Source organism: Manduca sexta, chromosome 6 (genome assembly GCF_014839805.1).
Source record: "Manduca sexta isolate Smith_Timp_Sample1 chromosome 6, JHU_Msex_v1.0, whole genome shotgun sequence".
Lineage (NCBI taxonomy): Eukaryota > Metazoa > Arthropoda > Insecta > Lepidoptera > Sphingidae > Manduca > Manduca sexta.
Window position 1 is genome coordinate 12,138,530 of NC_051120.1, and position 13,174 is coordinate 12,151,703.

A 13,174-nucleotide genomic window follows, 5' to 3' on the forward strand; every position below is an offset into this window, starting at 1 on the left:
TGAAAACTTCTCGTGGAAATATAGTTTTAAAATGGAAGCCTTTTTATGGATACAGATCAAATCACTTAGAATAACTGGCATTATACGAAAGACTTGAATCTACTAAGTAATACTAGTCTATATAAATAATAATATAGAGATCAAATAATAGAATAATCAAAGAGGATCTCCGTAGATCTGTTAATTTAAAATTATATTATTTGTAATAAAACCACTTATAAATACATTTATACAGCCAGAAACATAATATAAAATTAATGAAATAAAAGACAAAGCTGAACTGGGACATGAAATTTACACTTTCACCGAAAAATACGAAACTGTTATTTTGAAAAGCGATCCACAAACGCGTCACGAGACAGACCCGTGTTTTGAAACGTTTGTCCGTAAACGCTACGCCGCAGCGGCGGTCGCTGTTGACGTGGCGCCGTGACCGCGGCTCGTAGAGATGTAAGAATGTCGATAGTCACGGATCGACATACCTTGAAATTACTTTCTACGAATTATATAAATTATAATAGTATTTTGCTCATGATGATTATTATTATTTATATATTTTTTTTATTTTATTTTATTTATTAAAAATCCACAATGGACCGTAAATATATTTTTTTATTCTCCACGCCTTTTTGAAACGCCTTTTAAACTTTTAAAAATTAATAATTGTATCATTTGAAATAACACATCAGAAGTACTTTTTATTCTGAAATAATTATAAAACGAACTATAACACTATAAGGTTACAAAGAAAATCTATAGAAATAACAAACATCAATGTTATAGTCGCAAACCGCAACTAATATCGATACACTACTTTAGAACGTACTATACACATGACGGCAGCTCGTTTGTTAATCAACACAAAATTTTAGGCGTACACACTCTGTTGTGGTTTTCAGATTAATAATTAGGAGAGAGGATTATTAATATAAACGTACATTTAAAATACAAATATAAGACAAATATTTATTTCTGGCTACTGGGTATTAGGCTCTATTTGATATATGAAATACATTAATTCGTTACATTATTATGTTAAATATTGAACATAAATATTATAAGAAAACGATACAATAATAACTGTGATGTTCATAAGAATACAAAGTGTCAATAATTTCATTTTATAAGCACCGATATGGCGCTATAAGCACAACTCTACAAGAAAACTCGTAGACGATTTACGTTCACTACGCCGTAGCTCGTAGCCCCACCCTCTACGCAGCTATAGGGCTACGAAGCTACGACCACCCCGAAGTCTTTGTACAATATCCGGATGAATACAAAACTGAGGGAAATTAGAAGAGCTAATAATGAAATTAGTGTAACGAAATATTATGAAAGGACCGCGGAGTTATGGAGCCATTCAATTACAGTTATCTGAATAAAGTGGAATGTGGGATGGTAAGTCTTGCGTTTTTAAAAGAAATGTCAAATTGTAGGCGTTATTGTCAGTAATTTTATATTAAAAAAAAAATTATTAAAATCAATGATTAAAGGTAGGTACTTCACGTACAAAAGTTTTCATAAATTTATGCAATTTAGTATTACTCTATTAAGTTACTGACAGAATATCGTTCGTCTTAAAAGTGATCACAAAATCCATGTAACTATACACAATAGAAACCGCGACTAAAACATTGAATCACAAATACAACAAAGCACTCCGCTGATCATTGTATAGTAGACGTTTAGGCTCATAAAGCCAATACGACATTATATTAATTCTGGAACACAAAATATTGTTTGACGGTAGACATACCTACAGAAAATAATAATACCTTCTCAGATAAAGTCTCACTCATATTCCCCCAAGCAATTTCAAGTTCAATAGCAAGGCAGACTACGTGGTAATACTTAGACACTTTAGGCTCTAAACAGTACTTTGATCTTGTCACGTAGCACATATCTCCAACATTAGGATAATTACTCTGAATTAACTTTAAATTAAATTGGAAACAGAACATGAGACGATACACCCTCACATAAATACGACACTGTGTAACACTGCACATAAATAAAGAGCCTTACCATTAAGAATGCATACTTTCCTTTAACAATGCCGTGTAAACAAAAAACTACTCTAATTTGATGTATGAAGTCTGTTTTTCGAGTGCATACTTAAATTTAATCTCCGAAAATAGATAAATTAGATTGAGCTCTACAAAAGTGGAAATAAAGATTATATTTGGTTCTGGCGGTGCGTAGTAGAAGTAATATTTAAGCTGCGGGAACCTCAAAAGAGAATATGATTGGATTTATGGCGGATAACGCGGCCGAGTGCGAACTGCGGTGTTCTGCCAAGTGTCTTAGTTAGAGGATCTCGGAGTGTTAAGATACAGCTCGTCTTATTCCTTATTGAATCAATGTTGTTATAATTAAATAATTTTATGAACGTTTTTACATTACCAGCTTCTTTGTTCATCAGTCGTGCCACCGATTTTGGTAATGGCTATTTTATTTCTATTTATTACCCGCGCGGACCATTTTAAAAGATAATTTCATCGCGTCATTGGCTAAAAACTACAAAATTCCAATAGCAGAGTATCGGGAGTTGCTCAAGATTGGAATTTGTGCCGGATATGGCTACACGCTCGCCCCTCGTCACGTGACGGGAAATAAGCTCAGTGAACTGTATGCGAACTATTTGCACTTCTGCCTACCCTTACTGGTTAAGACGTGATTGAGTTTTACTTTAATAATTTAAGGCCCTAATGCAATATAAATTCGTTTATAACGACATACTGTTTAAAAATATTCTTGTGAGGGTATTTGTGACACCTTCTGCTATAAAAAGGTGAGCGTTTGACTGACCGAAGCAGTTGGTAGTTGAGTATTGACAAGTCGCATAAGTAGTTTCGTTAGTGAAAGTATTTGTGTAGTCAGTGATATTTCTTTTTATTTTAATCAAAATCGTTTCAGTTCCTGGCAATACATATATAAAAGTCACCAAAATAAAATAGCAAACCGAGTCATGACAGCACTTTATAATATTCATTTTGATTGCATTTTCATTGCAATAGAAGTGTCGTATGCTGCGCGGAGGCTGCAGGTAACGGGCCGCGCCTTCACCGCAAGTGACACTTAATATTACTCCCTCCGACATGATGCTATGAACCTTACGTTAGATACAGACAGATAGTTAACTACTACTATGGTTTGAATTTCGATGGAATTATTATTGAAATACTCGAGGAAACTATTTTTGTAAAAGATAACTTAAGAAATCTAAAAAAAATTAAACGTACGGAAATTAATTATCAAATAATGTTTATTAAAAAATAGGAAATATGTTGAATGACGAAATAAATTTCTCCAAAAATTTTTGGTGTTGCTAAAATCGTCTAAATTTATAAGAAAATGCTTATCAAAAAGCTTTTACAAGAATTTACTTATAATGGACGAAATAGAGACTCTAATGCGTGTAATAAATTTAGTCCCTTTCTCAGCATACAGTACACATCACCAAATTAGATGAGATGTAAGTGGATCTCAAACATGAAACATGCGACTCCATTGACGCGACGTCGGGCAACAAGCCTTTGTGATGTACATACTGAATACTTATATTATTAAGTACTGGGTTCTGTTTGCGAATCCGCGCGCTTGTAAATAACATCACGCAATAAAGTCTCAGATGGTAACTGTTTGGACGAGAATGTAATTGAGATATATTACTTGTTTTGTTAGTTTAGCTTTAGCAAACACATCACGCACTTATCACTGAAGGGATAGGCGAAGAGCTGCAGGGCTTTCTCCGTATGTTCCGTCCCATGATGTTATAGGGAATAAGCCTACTGCTATAATGGGAACAAATTCCAGAGTCCTGACTAATAACAGGCAGAAAAACTTAATATTACTTTACTTGACCTGGGATTTAAACACGAGATCTCAGAGGAGTTTCACACCGCCTGTAATATAACTATGCCACCAAAGTAGACTTATAAAGAATATATAAGGCACTAGGTTTGATTCCCAAGACAGTTAATACTTAAATCCAAAAATATTGCTTATATGGCGAGAATTTTGCCCCTTAACCCATAGTAAGTTATTATAGCCTAACTTCCGTAAGGGAAAGCTAAAACCACATATAACCCAAAAATATATTTTGAAATAAAACGTCCCTACTGCGACGGTATAACGAAAATTAAATTTAAGCAGCGTGAAAGAAATTCAGGCGTCACACTTAAGGAGGGTCCAAAAGTTTTCCCGCTGAAGTGGAGTTTTTCAAAAGTGCGACGCGGACGCCACGCGAAGGCTTTAATTAAACTACGTATTTATAATGACTGTACGGAGATAATGAATTCCTGGAGATTCAAGGGAAAATGTGTTCGGATTTTCTAGAATTGCTATTACTTCCATAATCACTTAAAAGCGGGGAATTCGAAGGAATGTTAGTAGTTATCTTTAAATAAATCGCACGGGTACTAAATGAAATAGAATTAAATCATTTTATGTCTAATTTTATCAAGTTCCAATGGAAAATAATTCGAAAAACAAGAATTAATTTCCTTTATGTAACAATTATAAAAACAAATTTGAAGGACATTGCCGACGTTAAACATAAGGAAAATGACCTTAAGAAGTCTTAAGTGGAAATGGAGCGCACAGTAACCTTGTAACGAAAATAACTCCGAGCAAACAATAGTCAAATTCACAATTTATTTCACATTTTGTCCTGGTAGGCAAATTATAAAAATTTTTCACCACAAAATTCATGTAACTAATAAAACAAAAGGGATTAAAAATGAAAAAATCTCATTCCAATGAACTGTGGCGCGAACTGACTCGTTCGGTGTCATTCTGACCGCCGCTAATTACTTTTTACGCAATCGAAGCGATGACGAGCACACACGAGGACGAAGCGACGCTATCGAGCATGAAGTAGTGACGACACTTCACTCTTCAATGTTGGTTTTAATTAATATGTATTTAGGGTATTTACTATCTACGCTGATATATGTGTGGTAGTATACAATCGAACATATAATTACGTGAGATTTTTTTTGTAATAAATGTACCTAAAAAGATATTATTAATGATTGAAACTTATATAACAACGTCGGGCATACAGTATCGCAGTAGTATTTACTATGTTGGCTACCAAAATCAGTTACCGTTTCATTTGAAAGATATACCATGTGCTACAACATTCATTCACAAAGTTACTGTACATTTTTATTCATCCTTAAAACATATTTTAATACATAACGTAGCTCGGCATAGCTTTGAATCAGGTTAATAGGGCAATATTTAGAGAACATTAACACGATTAAACGATCCAATTAAAACGTAGTCGGCACAATCTCATGGACAAATCGCCTCATGACTACCCGACTAGGGACTAGGACACCAGCCGACTAGCCGCCCAGACTAATCCGAATTACTCACGCGACTAGAGCATGTCCGACACCAAACGTTAGGGATAAGTATTGTTCGATTAATCGGATTACGTCGTTGTTGCCGCGTAAATCCGTCTCGATAGAATTTAAAAAGACAAGGATTTTTAGTTATACTTCGCAGCTTTATCGAGTTATAAACTCGGATTATGACTCTTTCAACCTTAAATATAATCTATTTGTGGTTATAAAGAATATTTGCCTACTGTTTTTTATTATTAAAATCTTTGTTCCAATGAATGTAAACGCTGCTGTTTAAGGACAGCAGTAGGTATTATGCTGAGGACAGTGGACTTACCTTTGCCATGCAGCTGCTGCCTGTTCTCGGTGCCCTTGAGACTCTCCGCGGTGTGCAGCAACTCGTCTAGTTGTGGCTTCTTCTGTTCCAGCTCGCGGAGAACTCCCTGTGGATACGAGAATATGAAATATATCTCTACTAATAAAAAATAATCTTTATTTAACATTTAGCTAAAAGATCTGAATTCTTAACTTATACTTTTATTATTACAGCTGCCAAAAAATAAAATCCTTTTTATCAAATGCAAGGTTAAATAACACCAAGTTAATTAACAACTACTTGAAATGTATTATTATATATTCTCGTAATAAAAATAAAGCAATTTATTTTCTTTAGCTATTAAACTGATCTCAGATAATATGTGTTTTCCTTAAAAAAAATTGACAAACAACTGTTTTTGATGTTATATTTTCCGTCTTTTTATCAGCTACAAAAACGGTTTTAAATGTCTTGTTTGAAATTATATATAGTCAACCATGTATTTCAAAATTTACAAATTGTGTATTTTAATACTGGCCATAAGTGTCATAATGTATAAAAATTGTGTTTTTTCTTTCTATAAGATACAATCCTTCATTACTATGGCTACGTCATCTACTTCCTTGCGATATCTACATTGTATTTTTCAAAGTTATATGACGTTACTTGAACCAGGACCAATTCAACTTAGTGTTGGAGAAACCAAGTACATTTTTCTAACGCTATAGTCTCTTCACAATTGATTTTTCTTCTTAAACAGTTTCCCGACCTTCCAAAATGTTCACACGAAACTCGAGTGAGATCGGGAGCTTTATAAGAATTCATTGCGAAGGTCTGACACAAGGCAGATAAAAAGTTGTGTTAATGAGGGTCGCTCGCGTCCCCGGGGACGTGGGTTCGACTCCCGGCGTGACAACTAGGCACGTGTGGGCATGCCGGTGACTTATAGTTTTATGTAAATAGTCCACTCGGTATTATAATTTTGTAATATTTTATACTCCATGTGCGTGTTTTTTATCTTGTCAAACTCTATCGAAATGCTATAATAAAATTATGTGCTGTTAATAATATTTTAAGAATTCTAACCAAAGTAATACATATGATAATAAGCAACGTATTTCTCTGGACGGCAAACGATGCAATAATTTGATTATTGAAATAATTTGGCAACAAAAAAATACAATGCAATTTATTGAATTATATTTTTTTGTGTTAGGCTTTACCCTACTCATAAAAACTCACACAAATAGTCCACAACACGACCCTACAATCTATTATAATAATGCCCACACCACACAACAGATAGTGTACTTAAATAATGAGCCGATATCAGTAAACGATGTGTATCATAATGTAGTGTGGTGTTGCCAATTAATCAGCATGACGTCGCATCAGTCTCCTGTGCCCAACACGATCTCGTGTTCAACATTAGCTTCATTAATTGATCGCATTTACATTGTCACTGCAGTTCAATTTGATTGGTAAATAATAGGATCGAATTTGGATCCTAGTCGTTTATAATTATAATTTTTAATTCGATAAAACTCATATCTTTATTCAGAGGGTAAGTACAAAAGGAAATTTCATTCATCACACTTCACCGAGTTTATTCATACCATGATAATCTATCGGCATTCCTACTCCACCACAAAACCCACGCGCGTTGTTCAACGTTAGAATCTCTACACTATTCTATAGATTCTATTGGAATGTAGACGACAAACATAAATTATAATTAAAGATGCGCCAACATTTAGATAAGGATACAAGATACAACGAGAGCCACCAAATGTAATTAACACTGAGGCTCCTCATGATAGTCACCAACACTTGATTTGCACACTTTTTTTTTATTATAACCTTTAATTTAAATAATAAGATACTAGAGAAAAAATAGATTAAGTTTTTCTGTGTTCATACCGCTCGACATCCGATCTAATTATTCGCCCTCATTACCTTATGGTCACAGCGAATAATCCCCAACACATGGAATGTCAGCAGGTCAGCTCTGATATATCACTCGAATACTAAACCCCGGCCACCTACATACCCGACCACAAACATAATCAGTTTGGTAGAAACGCGATTCACAGAGCCTTGTATTGGTTTTCATTGTGTTTGATGGATTAAAATGCTGTACGGAATTAGATTTTAATTTAACAGTGGTTGGGTTATAAACTATTCAAAACTAATTGCGCATCAACATCAAAGGAAGTAATAAACACAAATTAATGTTTAACAGCTTTGATACAAGTGTACATATTTATTATTGACTAACGAGTTTATTACGTCTCATGTAGTATTATTTCGGTTCAAACTAGACAATAGCATAAAGCCCATAAACAGTAGAAAAACCATCCAACACCTTGAATTACAAAGTATTGTTCGGTTTTCCACGACGAGATGTTAGTCTTATTATATCCAGTAATTACATTGGCTACAATTTCCTTCAAACCGGAACACAACAGTGACTACAAACTGTTGCTTGGCGGCAGAAATAGACGTTGCGGTGGTACCTACCCAGGCGGACACTCACATATGAGAGACCTACCACTACCAAAACCTACCTACCCCATTCCTTTAGATATAAGGCCAAAATATGTATGCATGTGTTTTTAATTATTTATCAAAATAGAGGGTTACATAAATAGTTCTTCATTTCAAATGACATCTATCTGATTACTTCGAACCAACCCACAAATTATCACTAATTGCCGTACATATTACTAAGCTCCAAACAATAGAGTGTAGCGGCGTGGTGGTGGTAATGAGCTGTCTAATGGGTTGCTGCCCTCCCTCCCTGTCGGAACACCCACCGCCGCGTCCAACGCACTGGGTTTGACAGGTACGTGTGTAGCGACAAGCTTGCATGAGGTTAGCCTCGATATCATGGGATAGGTGGATCACGTATGTGTACAAGGAGGGTGAGGTATCGTTAAGGTAAATACAGTTATAGTTAATGATTCATGCAAACATATTAATCAGTCCATTCGACTGCAAGATATTTTAATAAAGGTACGAATAAAATCTTTTTTATTATGTGTTCCGCCCACACACGTTACATTCAAATACATCTCGATTTATGCGTGACATGTTAACAAACAAACTTATCAATACATTTAATTTCCCTCAATAAAACCCCATAAAGGATGAAAGGGATAGCGTCTAATCACATTGATCCCGTCATCATTAATCATTACCGTCAAAATAACAAACGATCTAGACTAGTCACAAGGGAGATTGAAAGGCAAACCTTTTCTAGACTGCTACATTCATGTGAATCTCGCATTAATTAAAGCAATTAAAGACGGCATGCTTGTGAACATTAAGTCACATCTGGCCACTGGCGCCGCTCCAGACGCGACGCCTCCGACACGACGCCCGCGCTAACTCGATAACAATTTGTACGCTCTTTACGTAGCGCTGTTAGCTAATTACTCGTGTATTAGATTGTTTTTGTCGACTGCACTGCAGTTGCTAATTACAGTTCACTTCAAATGTAATGCCAGCTAACGAGACGCGTCGGACCGCTCGTGACAGGGGACAGAATTACACGGCGCGGGTGATGAATAGCATGATCCAGTCGAGTTTATAGAGTTTATAGTATTGGATTCGATTCCTATTTATCAATTAAAGAACTGTGTTTTTCGAAAGCTTAGTCAAATTCTATCTGCAGCTTTAATGACAATGTAATGAAAGGATGAATATATGTTAAGATGTGTTGTTGGTTTCAGGTTCTTTATTTGATTGCACTCATAATACTGACTTAATACAATACGTTACATAGCTTATATACTAACTACACACACTAGAACAACGATTGTTGCAGACTTGATATTGAACTAGACCTTACAATAGGGCTACGTAGAAGACCCGCGCTTAACAAAATATTAAACAAGCCTCAAGGATATTGCGTTCCATTTAATTTTACTAATTTCAGTGACAACGACCCTTTACCTTTCAAAAACATTGGACAACTCGATAACTTTATAATTAATGTGATTAACAACATAAATACGTAATGACCCTCGTCGGAGATTAATGAAACGGAGTTATCTCTACGCAGGGATTAAACTAACTTGTTACTTTCAGGTTTGATATCTGGCCTGTATTAAATTGTGCCGCCCATAGACACGGGCCTCTACAGTTAAAAGTTAAGATCTTTCCTGCGCTCTAACGGACCTAATGTGAATTTTTAGATGTAATATAATATCATATTTCATTAGAGCAGTATTAATGGATATCATTGTGAGTAAATCTGACAGTCAAAATTATAATATGAAATCTCATAACCTCTTCCCATCATCAGGGAACGTACTCTCATCCTTACCGAGCTGGTATATATCTCACAGGCCTGTAAACAATCTACCTAATGTCAACAAACACCATTATGTCACTCCAGTATAAATTGTCAATTAGAAATTCCAAGAAAGGTCTAAACTTCTCATATTTACAAGATAAGTAGAGTCGTGAGAGGGTCGTCCCTCACGCGAGGTAACGACATAACTTCACGCTAACTGCTGGGGATGTGGGGCAAACTGTCGCCCGCCAGGATCGCTTCAACGCAATCCAGTTATAAGTTATAAGTATTGTGAGATGCTTGGGGAGACTGGTGCGATATAAGCCTGGGGGACAGACGTGCAGCCAAAACTCAGTCACTGCTATACTATTTATTTATCTATCTACCACTCGGGAGGTATTTCATATGTGAGAGTTCGTCTGGAACAGATACCAATATTCATGCCGCCTGCCAGAATTGTTTCTTCTGGTTGAAATACATTGTAGGCATTGTATCCGGTTTTTTATAAAAAGCGGGCCGATAAACACCGGAGGCACCGGCTATGTTAAGTTTATTTTCGCTGACGCCTTAGCGTTGAGTAGCCATAGATGAATTACCCGGAGGCAAACTATCGATTGAGATGAAAATAGTGATTTGGCCTTCTGACAATGAAGATAACAATTAATCTTTACGCAATTAAGTTGTTTGACGGACATTGCTAAGAAACGAGGCCACATGATTAATCTACTTTCTGAAACAAACAAGGTTGTATTAACATTTTACAAAAAAAAATTAAGGAAAGAAATAAAATCAAATACTTTGCGTATTTCTCTCGTCAGACCTCAATCCCCGCTAACCGCATTATCTATTTTAAAAGAATACAAATGGATTAAACAATAAGTCCACCTTTTGTTAGATAACTTGGGATCATCACAAATTAGTTCGTTAGCCTATTCTATTTAAAATTACGACGGTACCCATCCAATTAAACTTAGCAACAATTAGCACAAAAACAGCGGAGACGTCCGTCCCCCTCGCCGGTCGGCGCTGGAGTGGTGGCCGGCGACCGGCGCCGCCCCCCGCCTGCCTTCCTGCCGCCGCGCCCCCGCCCTCATACCCCTTATTGATCCCTTCACCTTTTCGCCTACCGACCAATATAAAAGGAGCTTTCGCACTCCGCTTTTTCGAATGCGATTTGGTACAATTGAAATATTTTTCTTAGGAGATGAGAGATCTTTTATTATGGATAGTGGCAGGTAGACTTTTTATGGCTAGGTCCGGCGATATTTTTTGTCTTAATTTAAGAAATATTTGCAAGTATTGTATCGAAGCCCTTTGATCCTGCGTGCGGGAATTAGTTTGGCTTCGCCAATGGTTTGTTGGTTTGTGGGTTCCTCTTTGTATCGACTATCTATTTAAACCTCGAGTCTGGATTTTCAACGCGGGTGGTAACAGTAGGACTGTTTAGGGATAATGATACCAAATGTCGATTGTAGAGCAACAAATCTTCTTTCTGGGTTTCTTCGAAATTGTTTTCCTCTTAACCAACTTTTGTTTTGATAAGGTAAAACTGACAAAAGATAGATGTGATTGTTAAATAATTGCAGTCTAAATAAAATTACAAGTGTAACATTCGTTCATCTAACTCACAAGGGGTGTGTACAATCTTGATAAATGTATTATACTAATGGACGTGAAGACCCAAGTGCTATTGTCATAATTATAAGCTTAAACATTTATAATACATCAATAAGAGGAATTTCCATCAATCATTCTTTCACATAATTCCATAGCAAACGTAACCATGAAATGAAATATTTCCCCCAAACGGGCAAAAGGGGTTTCTTTAATAACGTTATTTAACATCTAAACATAAAGCAATATGAATAATTAACGATGGGCCCGGTTATAAGGCAAATATGCCTCGGGCTATTATACGCTACGGACCGACATGACTCCCCCTTACAACAAGACCGCCCGCCTCTAAGGCCGGGGCCAGACTGACAGCTTGCACGTGCCGCGTGCGGCGTGCCGGCTGCTCGTTGCCTAGCAACCGCCTTCACACTCACACCACGCTACTACGGGCTCGTAGTGGTGTGGGGGCGGGATAGAGATATGACTGTGTCGATAAATGTTTATCGATAGATTTTGTTATCGATAAAATATATTTATTTATTTTACGATTATTACCCTTAATTTATAAAATTCTACAAATTATATTTAAACAATTTCATACAGACATAAGGACGTAATAATTCTTAAAAATTATTTACTTTTACTTGATTATCGTAGCTGATACAACGGATTAAGTTAAATAACGCTTAGTTCCGTAATTAAATGAAAAAAATAAAAAAAATATATTGATTTGGTATCTAAAAATAAGTCAATAAAATGAATAGAAGATCATGATATGGTCAAGTGTTAAGTGTTCAATACACCGATCTCGCTGACATGCCGACATAGCCATTAGCCAGACGATTTGACTATTTACACTATAACATTATACCCGTATTGTATTCCAGTTCATTCATTAATGTAACGGGGCAAAATTAAGAAAATGTAACAATGATTTTTTTTTCCTTATTAAAGCAATAACATGATAATATAGATCAGGTCGATGATGGGTCGATATAATCTGGTTTTTAGAAATGGCGCTTGCTGTTAGCAGTACAACGCGCTCAACTCCTTTTAAACTAAATACTCAAAATCTAGAACTTGAATACACATCACCAGTAAAATGGTATTTCCAATAAGAACTAAATAAATTTAATACACAAAAAACACCAAATATTTCCATCGACAGCCGCCATCACTAAACTCCGCGCATGTGCACACAACGCCACCTTACGTTTATAAAGAGACTTGCGTACTACATCCGCGACAGTCGGCCCCGTGCCCGCCGGCTGTTTGCTCCACAATGAGCCACAATGTGTACACACCGCAAGCTTCATTACCGCGAACCGCACCCCACAGTTAATGGAGAGAATATTCACGTTATTACTGTGAATTATTTGAAATAAGAATAACCGATAACTACGTATGAAATTGTATTCTAATACTGGCTATTTAATTCTTTCTTTAAGGCTTTTAATGAGGATTTCTATTTTTAAATATGGAATTCCATTTTTGAATGATCCTGGTCTAACAAATAAAAAAGGAATATAAACAATAGAAATACATGTAGATTCATTTTGTTTAACATAAGGTAGAGTTTTAAAGTCA

At 35.8% G+C, this 13,174-nt stretch overlaps 1 protein-coding gene across 2 annotated transcripts in view; it reads right to left on the bottom strand.

Moving 5' to 3' along the window:
* LOC115444348 (dystrophin, isoforms A/C/F/G/H) overlaps window positions 1–13,174 on the bottom strand; it is a 530,370-nt gene that overhangs the window by 422,145 nt on the left and 95,051 nt on the right. For both annotated transcript variants that reach the window (XM_037447494.1, XM_037447493.1), the window contains exon 33: window positions 5,695–5,800. In XM_037447494.1, the coding sequence (XP_037303391.1) occupies window positions 5,695–5,800 (106 nt within the window). The remainder of the gene's footprint in view (window positions 1–5,694; window positions 5,801–13,174) is intronic.